Below are 14,515 nucleotides of genomic sequence, written 5' to 3'. Positions count from 1 at the left end.
TATCGACACATCCTTTGACCTGCAAATTTAGAAATGATGGAACTTCAGTTGCTGTGCGTAAGCATGAACACTCAAACAACCCATAATAATTCCAAAAAACTAATTTTTGCACTTCAAGTAAGCTCATTATATCAAAGTATAAAATAAAGAAGTTTCACTATGTCATCTGATTAATGTGCTTTCCTCACAACTCCTAATTAGAGGGATTAAACACTTTGTTGCGTTCTGGTGATGCTTCAATTAAGTGTAAATCCTTCAGTAAATAATTGGTTGCTCTAAATAATCTTAATTAGATTTAAAAGCTCTATATTCCACTTGCTTCATTCTCAAGTTAGTAGGGATTAGCTTCTGAACTTGTGTATATATTTGAGCAAAAGTTAACCCCCTGTGATTTTGGCCAAAAGATCTGGAATTTTCCATGTCCCACACGTAAAAGTCGACCCTAGTTCTTCACAGATCAACATTTGTGAGTCAAGGTATTATCCTATACATACATGTCACAATGAGGAAATTTTTTTTTGTGCTATTGTCTGTTTTGTTGTACTATTCACACCAATTTGGCACAAAAGTTTAAGACGCATCAGGTCAGACTCAGGTGTCAACCTCCCATTGTGTGCAGTTTAGCTGAACTTAGTTCCCCTGTAGCACTCATGAAATACAGTCACACACTTAGCCGAAGTTTTGAAATTTCTTCATTATTTTGTGTAAAGATGCCCTCCAGAAAAAGCAAACAATATACAGCAGCATTTAAACTGAAAGCTATTGAAGTTGCAGAGAAGACAAATAACTGTGCAGCAGCAAGAGAACTCTGTGTTTCTGAGAGACTTGTGGGAGACTGGAGAAAGATATCGAACAACTTCAGACAATCCCAAAATGACAGTCTGCCAACAGAGACAAACCTAACAAGTGGCCACGATTGAAGAAAAAAGATGCTGAGTGGGTACTTGAACATCATCAAAGTGGAAAGCATATTAGTCATGAAGCCATCCGAATCCATGCACAAAACGAATCAAAGAAGGATGGAATTTCGTATTTTAAGGCAAGTGCTGGATGGTGCACAAGGTGCATGAGAAGGGATAACTTAGTACTTCAGCAAAGAACTAAGATTGCACACAAGTTGCCTGCTGAATAAGATATTAGCTTCACTAGTTTATAATCAGAACCTGGCATATGATGATGACAAGTTACCATGTATTGAAAACATGGATGAAATACCTATTAATCTTGACATGCCAGGAAATCAAACTGTGAACCAAATGCTAATGATACAGTATTTTGGACAGTAAAATGCATTGCAGCCCCTCAAAAGTAATATCCATGTATAGTCGACCCCATAAATCTAACCTTAAAATGTAGTCTAAAAATTAAACTTTTACATACGGTATACATGGTAGTTGTTTTGAATTTTAAAAATCAAATCTAAACAATCAGTTCTTGAAGTAAAACTCATTAAATGGAATGTGTTGCATGTACATCTCTGACATTCAGGGATTCACTGAGAAAATGGTGCTGTTCTTCAACTTAGCAATGCTCTCTACAATCAACTGTAGCTGGAATAGTCAAGTTAACATAAGATGCGTGTAACTGTAGACCTTTTGCAAAAGTCTTCAATTTACTTGATTCAAAAGTTACTATAATAATTGATGAGTATTACACAAGGGATAATTTTAAATATTAAACAGAAGTTGCCAGGAAATAAACAATGGATCAATTTGTCATTTGTGTCCTGAAAAACTGTCAACTTGAAATATTAACTGTTTCTCCCATTACAGATGCTGTCTGGTCAACTGACTAGTTCCTACATTTCCTGTTTCTATTTCAGATGTCCAGCATCATTCCTACTTTAATTTTATACTGTGGACAAGTTGAAGCCTATTCTAACAGAAACAGGAAGATGAGAACTTGGGCTTTTCTCTCCACCAATGTGTCAAGTTGTTTCCACTATTTTGTATTTCTGGGCGGATGACAAGCTTGCTCACTTAAGGATAGACTGGACGCTTTAGTTAAAATTGGAGCCAGAATATATCAATGGGCCCCAAATGCATGTTTTATGTAGTGTTCTGAGTAGGGAAGAAATACAAGCCTTCCCATCAAGTGAAGACTGTTGGGAAAGTATCAAAGGCCTATTTGAATACACATGTAGTGGCATCTCTGTTGTTTTAATTATACACTGGGCTGGAGTCAGCACTACAAGGGCTCCTTTGGGGGTGCCACCAACATAATGAGCAAACAAGTGATCCAATTAACTTCTAAACAAGAAGTGAGGTTGATATTTCAGGTGTGACCTTTCGCTAACTGGCAAAGTCAATTTAGGGAAGTATATTTGCATGCATGAGGAATTAATGGTGAAGATCAGGAGCTCAGATGAGCTCATTTGTTTCACAAGAGACAGCAATAGTCTGTATAGAATTCTGTGAACAGATTTTAAAATGCCAGGGAGAGTTGTGAGGAGATATATTCTGGAGAAATGTTGCCTCAGTAATGCCTTTGATACTCAAAGAATGTGTCAAAAACATTTCTATGTGACTCTCATCCTGGGTGTTTTTCTTAATATAATTTTCAAATTTCACTCTTATTCAATTCAAGAGAGCTTTGTGCCATTTTTGGTCATTTTTTAAACCAATTCCACATTAAACACTATGAGGATTTAACTTAAATGTTTTGTGGAGTGGAATGGATTGAGGACTCTTAATAATAAAAGATTTCCTCCATGGCCTTGTCCAAAATGTATAACTATTGCCTAATAGGAGTGGTTTATCTAAATTTGGCTAAGTATTTGAATCCATGGATTATGGAATGGAAATACAGTCATCTTTTTAATACAATATAAGGATATACTAAGCTTTCCCTGAACAGTATCATGAGTGGTGCTTGACATTTTCAATACTGAACTGCACATCTACAAGAATTGCTTCACTGTCTCAAGATCTTCAGCTGTCACATTTCCTCCAAGGTATCCAGCCAAAATGTTTGATTAGAAAAACATCTGGTATTTTCAAGAAACATGCTTGTATGTCTGTTTCTAGACACAGATTTATATTTAGTCTTATTGTTGAAAGTTGAAGGAGTGCAGAAAAATTACACTGTATTTTCGAACAATTAAAAGATTTTAAATTAATGAAGTTTCAGTTGATGTATTGAAAAGCCATTCAAAGTTATTACTTTCAGTAACTTAAAGAACAATGACTTATTCCTTAAGGCTCCAAATAGCTTGGATGTTTCATTCACCAAAGGAAGGGCAAGACAAGTATGGAAGACTGCTTTTCCTTTTGGTACTGGGCTGGATGATGTCTGATTGAATGTCTGAACAGGCAACATAATCATACTCACAGCTCTGAATTTTACAGCCCATTTCCTGAAATGATACATCCCATCCATCATTTTAGCAACCTTTTCAATGTACATTTGTTATGATCTTGCCAAAGGAATGGGTGCTGATTTCCTGTGATGAAAATTAGGTAATTACAAAAGTCACTTGAATTACTTCTGAAACGCTACTTTAATTCATTGCTTCATAAACTGAATTGTTTTACAGGGGTGATAATGTAATTTTAAAAATGTTAATTTACATTGCTCTTCGCTCTCACTGTCTCCATTAATGGTTCTCATAACAAAGATTTTTAAATTCCTGTGTAATAGATTTTCATCTCTTCTTCCTGTGCAGTAATCTGGCACAGTGAATTATCTACCTTATATACATTTAGGCAATTTGAACTCCATTTATCCCAACACTGAACTCATCATATTCAATATGTTTTTTTAAAATAAAACTACAAATATTACTTCAGTTACTTCATAAAGTTCTTACAGTTCTTTTTATTTGAATCAGTGGGTTTTGCGTTCAAAGCTTATTCATTGAACATCTAATCCCAGCTCTCAGTTTCTCTTAGGGAAGCACTAAGCAGTGCTGTATTATGAAAGGGGAGAATTCAATTCAATGATGCCATTTTGAGCATGTTTTGGCTTGACTTTTTTGCCCCTTAGCTATAATGAAACACTAAGTAAAATCTCATTATCTGTCTAATAATGAATTACAGGGAAAAAAATCCAATTATTGTTTCAAATAGTTTCTAATTGTTTCTAAGAAGTACCTAATAATACAAATATTCATATATGATATTGAAAATGCATGACCTCTCCAGGATTTTACAGTTCAAATGTGCATTAACACATTGATCATTGGGATTTAAAATATGATCAAGACCAAATTCAAGGGCTAGGGGTAAACTCGGAATTTTATACTTCCTCAATATGAATGTACAAGCAAACACGGAGTTATTGAATATTTCACTTCTTTTCAAAATCCATCATTTATTGCTCCATTCAGCAGGCACATCAGGTGCAGCAAGAGGATAAGCAGGCATCCTGCTCTCAGATTTAATCCTGCTCCCACGCCACTCATTGTGATACAGTAATGTCTTTGGTTTAACTTGGTCCCCTCCCCCGTCATGGGAATAAAACCATGTAATCTCTAGATCATCCCTTGTTGAAAGTCAAAACTTATGGTAGGCAAATCAGAAGTAAACGCCCATAATGCGACCAAATGTTAAAGATTATTAATTTATCAACACAGTGTTGTTGAATAAAAACCATTTAGGCAAAGATAACATTTTACTGTTAAATTAAAAATCTGTGGGATTGGGTGGAGGGAAAAACTGGCTAGTATAACGCAATTGTAATGTTCCATGATAATTGAATGAAGCTACATAACTTGAACAACTGTGTATTCAATATTAACCACATGGGGCTATGACTCTGCTTACACTGCATAGTGAAAAGTGCCTTCATGATTCTTTTTTAAAATAAACCACTCATAATCAACTGCTAGATACTATTGCCACACGGTCTATTCCATTCAATGCATTTCCATTTATTTAACACTCTAGGCTAAACAGGATTAATCAATCTTGCGACTTGTCTCAGATAGTATGCTTCTTGCAATTTCATTGGCTTATTACTGCAGCACAAATCATAAAAAAAAACAAATGCATGCATCATAAAAAAAAATTATAACAGATACCACGGCTGCACACAACCTCAGGCATCTTACATTCAGTCTGTGAAAAAGATGTGGCACTTTTAAATGGCACCAAAAACCCTTTCCATAAATGTGCGTGACAATTTGGTGAATTAATCCCTCAATTAAACCCCTTTTTTTTCAAAATTCTGGATGACCCTTTCAGATTTTTCTATGTTTATTTCTTTTATCTCCTATTTATATTACTTCATTTATTGTGGTTAACGTTTTCATCATACTTAATAGTTGCATACTTAATCGAATTGAAAAACTTGACATTGTTTGTTAACAGTACAACATTAAGTTTTAAGTATGTATTACAATACATGAACAAATGATTTATTGAAAAAGAGCAACAGTAGTCAGAAAACATTGCTCCAGCAAAGAAAACGAGGCACTTCAAATCAACAAAACAAGCATATGTTTTTGAAAGGCAGCAGCATGGTCCAGACTGAAGCCCCAACAATGAAAAGCAGACAGACTGAACTACTACTTTGAATTCCTGGTGCCAGCTACAGGGAGGTATTGGTCAAAGCCAAGTGTCAATCTGCAGAGAAAAGCTCAAGGAAGAGAATCCATTGGATTGGGTTTGTTTATCTACATGTGATCAACCAGAGTGGTGTTAATGAGGTTGTGAGAGTTTATCAAGTCTCTGCAGTTAGAAAAGGTCTTAGGATTGGATAGAATCAAGGATATTTTCTGTGTGTCCAACTATAACTGTTTCTTAATAATCAATCCTAAGACCTTAATCATGACAGAGATCAAGCTAGCTGCCCTCTAATTTCCTGTTTCATTTTTTCTTGAATAGAGGGATTATATTTGTTGCTTTCCAGTCTGATCCAACCTTTCCTGAATCTAGTGAAATTTGGACAATTAATTCCAACACATCTATGAGCTCATTAATGACCTTAAAATATGATGAAGTCCATCCAGACCTGGAGCTATATTGGCCATCAGCTTGTTTTGTTGCCTTGCAAACACCCAATCTCCATCTGCCTGCTGATCCCTAACTCGAGGTGTGACTACCTCTGAGTGAGAGTGTGCTATCCACATTGTTCTCTTCCTCATGGAAGGCACCGCCTGAGTTCTGAAACTCAGAGTTAAGAATTGTGTAGCAGGTAATGTTTCCTGTCTGTGAAATTCTCTGGATCATGAGAAGTGTCCTTGACTCCCCATATGCCACAACATGGTAATTCTACAGAGCCAACCTGCCCTGTCTTACTTTAAGCTGACACTTCATTTACTTTAATTACTGTTACTTGAATTTTTATTCACTCATGGGATGTGGGCTTCGCTAGTTAGGCTAACATTGATTTCCCATCCCTAAAATCAATACTGTTATACTATTAATGAAAACTGCAGATTATAAATTCTTTAACCTTACACAGTCTCAATACAGCTTTCTCTTTTGTGTCTACAAATTCTTACTTCCCCTGCACTGATTGCCGTTGTTTCTAAAGAGGCAACAGTTCCGAACAGCAGCTGTTCAAATACTAATCAATGCATGATTTTCTTGTGAATTCACATTTGCTATGTTTTCCTGCTGCTTAATCAGATTCTGGAGGCTCTGCCTGTCTTTGCCTCTGTTGCAAAGGTATGTTCATGCTGACCCTGAGCTCTTTCACGCTCTTGACAAAGCTGCTGTCCCCACTTTCTCTCTCCCAGTTTTAACAAAGTTGCGGACCTTGTGTTCACTTGAGCTGATTCAGAAGTTTGCACCCTTCCATGGTTTTCAGTGCTTAGTCTCTTTGTGAGATACTGATACAACGCAACTTCCAGAGATGCAGGAGCAACTCAGTCACCTCCTGCTTTCCATGTTCAACTGTGTGGTATTACCGTCAAATTTTGCCAGCCCATCAAAATTAAATAATGCTCAGTGCAGTTAGTCTCATCATTGGCCCAGAAATGCCAATGATCAGAGTTTTGGAGCAGCATGGACTAGAGTTACACAGAGGCTACAGCAGACTCTGCAGAATTTGACTTGGAAATTGAAACTTATAACGACCAACTCCTCTGTATCAGAAACTCTTCAAAAAACCTCCCTCAAGTTGCAAATGGGGGTATTCTGACTCAGGCTTAATAGTTACTCAGGAACAGTTACGAAGTTTAAAAGGCTACCTTAACTAACTCCTGGGTAATTATTGAGTTGAGATCCCAATTCACCTCGGAACCCCTCAACCCCACTTTACTTGGCACCAGACATTGCCCTCTACCCCAATCTGAACTTGTCAGATATGACATTCACTCTCAGCTTGATACCTCACCAGCTCCGTACCCTCCCCACCACTCTTTGCCTCAGCCTGCAACGACCCCGAGATTCAACACAAACCATCAGATCTAACATCCTCCCTTGACGTGATCTGTTTCCCTCCCCACCAACATGTCTCACTAGGCTCTGAGCTGACCTGCTCCTTCCTCCCTCTCTCACCCTCACCATTGCTGACCCGATCCCACTGGACCAACAACATCCCACAACCGCATGTTCACCAACCCTCCCCGCTGGACCCAACATCCCTCACCCCTGCCATGATACTCCCTGATCTGACCCAAGGCTGCCGATCTCCACCTAGCCAGACTCAATAACACCACAATCTAACATCCCTCCACCCCACCATCCAGATCACATACCCCAACTCTTCCATCCCATATGTTCCACCAGATTCAACAACCTTCCCCATTGACTCGGGCTCAACCTGACCCCCACCTCCTCACCAACTCCCAACCAAAGTTCTCAGTCATTTACTGGGAACCTTAAACCTCAACACTCCTCCAACATAATCACATTCTCACTTATACACCACACTTGTTGAGAAGTTGTGAAACTGCCAGGTTGTGCTTCTGAATATTTAAATCTCACAATATGGCCCACTGATTACTGCAAAGTGGTATGTGGCTGCTATGATGATTGCCTTCACGGCTGGACTTGTTCATTCCTGTGTGGTTGGTAACCACAGGTCCTTATCCTGGAACCTCCAGCATAGAAGACATTGATAGGTCAGTGGGTAACTGTTAATTCAATCTGGTTTGGAAATAGACTTCTTACCCTGATCGGTTTATCTGGGACACTTTTAAAGCAAAATCCAGCCTATGTCTGAAGATTGGAGCACCATGTGTTACAGGAGTGAAAATTTGCAATATCAACCCAATGTCATTGAAGCTCCATATTTGGAGAGGACATTTTGCTAGCAATTGTTTTGCTCATATCTGATATATCCTCTACAGAAACTTGACAGAAGAACGATGCCTTTGCAAAATTGCGTGTCACTCTGTTTTCTGGTTCATTCGCTAATTGAATCGAAACAATAAGTGTGGAATCTTTTGTTTGTATGCGGGTTTTGGATTTAAATGCAATAATAATTGGATTTATTTTAATTATATGATGTAAATGGGAACCTCACAAATAGAACCTGTTTTTGTGAGTTTCTTACCAACACACATCCAAATAATTTTGCGAAATCTGAAAATTACACCAGTTCAAGCATTTTACTCAATCTCAAAATATAAGTATCAAAGCCAGCATTAATTGACCAACCATTTGTACATCACAAGGTTGGAGTGAACTTTTCGAATCACTGCAGTCCATTTCGTAGAAGTGCTTTGTTATCTACGGAGTTCTAGGAAATTGGCTCCATAATGAAGAAGAAACATAGCAACATCAAGCTTGGAACAGGATTGGGTCATTCAGTCCTTTCAGGCTGCTCTACCATTCAACAGATCATGGTGGATCTTCTTGTGGTATGAGTCCCACCTTTTCTATCCTTGCTTCACAAACCTGGGCTCAGATCGCAATCAAAAACTCAACCTTAAATACTGTCAATGATCTAGACTCCATTTCTCTCTGTAGAATACAAAATTCCACAGATTAATGACCTTCAGGGGAAAAGATTACTCATTGTGACCAGAAGCCTCTTAATCTTATACTCTGCCTCGCTAGTTCATACTTTTTGAAAGACAAGGAATATCCTCCTAGCATCCAACATGTCAAGTCCCCCTCAGGATCGTATGTGCTCACTAAGATCACTTTTCATTGTTTAAAAGTTCAATGACTATAGAGTCAACATGTTCAATCTTTCTCCATTAAATATGCCCTTTATCCTAAGAATGTGTCAAGTGAAACTTGCCTGGACCTCTTTTCATGCATTTGTCATGCTTTTTTTTCAAATAAGGAGGCCAAAACAGCATATAGTACTTCAGATATGATCTCAGTTGTAAAGTTGCAGGTGAATTTCCCTACTTTTATTACCATTTGGTTTGCAAAACAGGTTCAAGTTATATTGTGTAGCTTGAAGGTGATGGTGTTCCTTTGTGGCTGATGCCTTTGCCCCTCCTGATGGCAGAGGTCATGAGTTTAGGAGATGCTGCTGAAGGCAAGACCTACTGCAGCCAAATTACACTGTAGTGGAGGAATTGATATGTTTTGTTAGCAGTTGTAGGATCAAATAGATTAATTTGGCCTGGTTGATGTTGAGCTTCTTACGTATTGCTACAGTCCCACCTACTGAGAAAAGTGACCTGTATTCCCTCATATTTGTGCCTTTTAGGTAATGGAGATACTTTAGGGAGTCAGCAGGTGAGATACTATTTGCAGAATACCCATGGAAGGAGATAGCCTAGTGATGTTATCATTAGATTCTTAATCCAGAAATTCAATTAATGTTTAGGGACCTCAGGTTCAAATCGTAACATGGAGGAGTTTAAATTCAATTAAAATCTGGCATTCAGAGTCGAATGAAGGCCTTGAAGACATTATTTTATTGTCAACTATTAAAAAAACCTGGTTCACTAATATCCTTTAGGGAGACTAACTCCCATCCCTACCTGATCTGGTCTACATGAGACCAGCCTATCTAGCCATGCTCATATCCTGCAAATAATGAACGACATGGCTGGCAAAACTGAACTTCCATTTATTGGTGATGCCCAGCAATTTAAGAACAGGGTGATTCAGCAATCATCATGCTATTGATTGTTAAGGGGAGATGGTTTGATTAACGTTTGGTCATTGCCTGGCACTTGGGTGCATGAATGTTTCTTGTCACCTATCCATCGAAACTCACATATTAGCCTGATGTTGTTGTAGGTGGACATCGACTATGTCAGCAACTGAGAGATTACAAATGGAGCTGAATATTGGGCTTAGCAGCAAACTGCCTGACTTCTGGCTTTTAACTTGAAGCAAAGGTTATTAACAAAGATAATGAAAATAGCTGGACCTAGGACACTAAATTGCAATGATTGCGTTAGGGTCAGGGTTAGCCCTAATCCTATCACAGTGATGTCCTAGGTTTGAGATGAGCAGCCTCCAAACAATTATATTTTGTGGAAGGCATAACTCCAGTACTGACAAAGTTCCCCATCATTTCCATTGAATTCAGTTTTACTAGGCATCTTGGTTCATCACTTGGACAATTAATTTCTGCCCGGCTGTACATGACAAGCACAAAGTGGCAACCTTTCTTGATGCAGTATTTCAGCTTTAACCAATGACAAGTAACTTGGGAGCAAAGAAATAAATTGCATTTATTCAGTGACTTTAAATGTTGTGACCCACCGAGTGCTTTAAAGCCAATTAAACACTTTTATAGTGGGAGCTGCTTCCTGACAGGAATCAGTTTTCACACTGCAAGATACCACAAATAGTAACAAAATAATTAGGGAATAAATCTGTTTTTGCTGCTGATTGAACAATTCATAGTAGGCAGGACATAGGGGTATCCTGCAGGGAGTCCAGCTGGCAGCTATTTGATTAATGCTGGGGTATCCCTTGCGTCCACTCAAAGGTGAAGATAGGCTCAAAGTTCCCTCTGAAGGACAGCTCTCTCTCAGTAATGAGTCTATGCCAGTGTAGGCCATGTACTTGAGTTTCTTGAGTGGGATAGAACCAATACCACTCTGACTCAGAAGTGAAAATGGTACCATTTGGCCTCCAGCTGTCACTTGCAATGTAGAAGTTACAGCATATGAAGAAATGTGTGCAGAGAATTACAAAACCCTTCTAGACTCTCTCTTTCTCAAAGTACTGTCGGACCCAGCTTCGCTGCTTTGATCACTTATCAACATGCTTGCAATTTAAAACCTTACCAATCTATCCTGTCCATCTTACAGTTTATTTTCCAATTGGAAAGTGTTAAAAGTTTGGTTCTAAATGATTCCTTTATACTGAAGCAACCAGTAGTGTTGCTTCTCTGCATTCTAAGTCATTTATTTTAAACAAGCTCAAATTCATTTTTTAAATCTTTGGTTAATTCCATTAATTCATTTAAAATTGCTATATTTTTTCGTTGAAACAGGTTCATTTCACTTTGTCATATCTATTGCGACACTCAAGTCGACCTCAGCATTCCCCTTGTTCCGCTGTTCATTTCCTCTTATCTCACTAACTTACCGCAGATTTAATATCTCCGGAAAAGAAATTCATGTTAAAGCTTAACCTCAGAAATTACTGAGGGCTCCTGCTTTCAGTGCACAGAAGCTGTTATTTAATGTGACCCAAAGAATGCGCTGATAGCGGGAAAGCAAAGGGGGAAACAATTGGAGACAAGGGCTCAAAGTGCAAATAGAAAGACGATTGTAGATGAAATCTCCTTCAGTGGAGGGAAATTGGGGCACTTGATAATTCAGTACTGACGTTTTTTTTTAAAAAAGTAGAATTTGCACGACTTAGATGTGGTTGCAGCGAAATACGGATCGGATATTTATTTAACGCCTTTCCGGCACACCCGAAAGCATTTTACAGCTTTTTAAAAGAACTTTTAAATAGTGGAGAGTGTCCGGGGTGCGCGGGGGAGGGGGAAGGTGCAGCTGATTCGATGGGTTGAATGGCCTTCTTCTGCTCAGGCAAATAGCGAATGGGTGACCAGCAGATCCTGGGAGTGCGGGTTACGGGGAATCTCTGTTAACCAGAAGGGTCTGTCATCTTCTCAAACAGGGGATCGGACTGAACCGTCAGCCTAGCTCATGTGCTTCCCACCCCCACCGCCCACACACGCACCATCTCCCTGTTTCTCTCTCTCCTTGATGTAGGAATTGCCCCAATCCTTTCTCAAGAGAAGACAGAGAATCCAACCTCATCCAACACCCAAGTGCCCTACCCCTGTGAGTTTTAAAGATGTGGTTGCTAACTTGATCCTTTACCCTGTGTGTGTGTGTGTGTGTGTTGAGGGGTGTGGGAGGTTCTGTAAGCTCGGGCTTACCATTCAACTGGCGGTAGACGATGTCCTCCAGGAGAGAGAGCCTTTTCAGCACCGCCTGTTGGCCGGGAGGCGAGCCCCGGGCTGTCAGGTTGGAAGATTCGCCTCTTCCCTGCGCCGCATGGACCAACTCCCGGCCCTTCAGAGGGACCCTGCACCGGGCCAGGAATAGCAGGAAGCCCACCACAGCCACCAGGTTGAGAATCAGCAGTCCTTTCACCCTGCGGAGGGAAGCCATCGGGGACCTTGGAGGGTGGAGGTGAGGGGAGACAACAGGTAACCCCGGTCCCAGCTCGCTAGCGGGCGGTAAAACGGCGTGTATACCCAGCAGCGGATCCAAACCGGGCAGTCTCAGGGGCTGTGTGACACAGGCGCCCCGTACTCACACCGGGACTCTTTCCATCTTCCTGATATTGGAGTCTGACAGCCAGGGAGGGAGGGAAGGAGGGAGAGAGAGGAGGAGGGGAGAGAGGGAGGGGGAGGACAGGCAGGGATGGGGAGAAGGAGGGAGGGAGGGAAGGGGAGGGAGGGGAGAGAGGGAAGGGAAGAGGAAGGAGGGAGAGAGTGAGGGGAGAGAGTGAGGGGGAGAGGAGGGAGAGGGAGAGTGAGGGGGAGAGGAGGGAGAGGGAGAGTGAGGGGGAGAGGAGGGAGGGGGAGAGGAGGGGGAGAGTGAGGGGGAGAGGAGGGAGGGGGAGAGTGAGGGGAGAGAGTGAAGGGGAGAGGAGGGAGGGGGAGAATGAGGGGGAGAGGAGGGCGAGAGGGGGAGAGGAGAGGAGGGAAGGGGAGAGGAGGGAGAGAAAGGAAACCAAAAATCAAATCACTGTCAACTAACTCGGAGCAAACAATCCTAAACCGGTGGACTTGTATCTGCTGGTCACAGGTGGCAAAACAAAAGATCGCAGCAAAGATTTGTGTCGGCTACAGTCTTCTCCCACCGGTAAAAGGTGAGATTGTTTCTTTCAAGAAGAAGGGAGAGAGAAAAATTCAAACCAGGAGTCCAGGGCAGCACACTGAGGGAATGGAGAGGGAAATCGAGGAAGGAGAAGGTTTTGCTGTTTTAGTTAACGGTCCAAGAATCCGGAGCTGGAACCTGTCCTGCACATTCCTGAAATTTAACCCTCCGCTTTGAAAGTGACAAGTCCAGGGGAGTGAAACTGACCTGCGGGCTGCGGGCTGGAATGGCCAAGCAGCCGGCGGTGCTGGAGCGGGGGCCGCTGACAGTGCCCTCGCCAGTTTCACATCGCCCGCCGGTTCAGCCTGCCCCACAGAGCTACAGCCCGTGTGTCCTCCGGGCTACATCAGTCTCCGCTGGCCCAGGGCTCACATCCAAGATGCGTGTCAATGCGCTTTTTCCCCTCTTTCCCACAGCTCCCTGTGTCTGTGCCGGCGCTCTAAGACCTCAGAGTGAGGGGAGGGAGGCAGCAAGGGCATGTCCTGGTCCCCTTCCTTGGTGCTGAGCCATCTCTTGTCTCCCTCTCACACACACGCAACGTGAAGGACCCTTGTACCGGGAAAGGATGACTGCAGTTGGCTTGGAGCTCCGTCCTCAGCCTGAGCGGAGTCTGTTACGATGTGGGAAGGTACGGAGTAATAGACGGAGCGGATTGCGAACGGGCTGCGGAATGAAAATCAGGAGTGGATGTGGAAAGAGTGGTATTTGCGTGCAGCCGTTTACCAATTCCAGCGCTCTTTCACAGCCATTGAAGCATTTTACCGTGTGGATAGATAGGGGAGAGACAATTAGCGCACAGCAAGATCCCACAGACAGCCACGGCAGGATGATTAGATCATCTGATGTTGACTAAGAGACAGATATCAGGGTACCAGAGAGAATTAGGGCCTTTGCGTTACGGTGGTAATCACCTGCCTCTGAGATCGGAGGTCCTGGTTCAAGTCCAACCTGCTGTAAGCTCTGACATACCAAAATAGGGTTGGTTAGAAAATATGGGGTGGAAAAGTGTGGTGTTGGAAAGCATAGCAGGACGGAGAGCATCCCAGGAGCAGGAAAGTTGACGATTCGGGCATAAACCCTTCATTAGGAATTTGGAACATTCCTGAAACATCCATTGTCCTGCTCCTGGGATGCTGCCTGACCTGTTGTGCTTTTTAAGTGCCACACTTTTCCACTCTGATCTTCAATATTTGCAGTCCTCACTTGCCCCAATTAGGAAATGTACCAGCCAGATCTTCCTTGCTCATTCTGACTAGTGCTACACTATCTGTTCGATTCACCTGAGAGAGCTGGCAGAGCATTACTTTATGTGTTTTCCTTAAATTATATACACACACACACATACTTTCCACAAAT

The 14,515-nt window shown here is 41.4% G+C and overlaps 1 protein-coding gene across 3 annotated transcripts in view; it reads right to left on the bottom strand.

Moving 5' to 3' along the window:
* Positions 1-13,778, bottom strand: part of galnt17 (polypeptide N-acetylgalactosaminyltransferase 17) — a 416,470-nt gene extending 402,692 nt beyond the window's left edge. For 2 of the 3 annotated variants that reach the window (XM_060848466.1, XM_060848469.1), the window contains exons 1-2: positions 13,367-13,752; positions 12,211-12,627 (exon numbers count right to left, since the gene is read on the bottom strand). In XM_060848466.1, coding sequence (XP_060704449.1) covers positions 12,211-12,445 — 235 coding nt within the window. In that variant the 5' untranslated portion in view covers positions 12,446-12,627; positions 13,367-13,752. Of the gene's footprint in view, positions 1-12,210; positions 12,628-13,366 lie in introns of all 3 variants that reach the window. The other variant, XM_060848468.1, reaches the window with a different exon arrangement.
* Between the last annotated feature and the right edge of the window lie 737 nt (positions 13,779-14,515).

The sequence above is a fragment of the Hemiscyllium ocellatum genome, chromosome 31 (assembly GCF_020745735.1).
Source record: "Hemiscyllium ocellatum isolate sHemOce1 chromosome 31, sHemOce1.pat.X.cur, whole genome shotgun sequence".
NCBI classification, from domain to species: Eukaryota; Metazoa; Chordata; class Chondrichthyes; order Orectolobiformes; family Hemiscylliidae; genus Hemiscyllium; species Hemiscyllium ocellatum.
The sequence above is the reverse complement of the archived record's forward strand: the minus strand, read 5'-3'. Positions and strand labels throughout refer to the sequence as shown.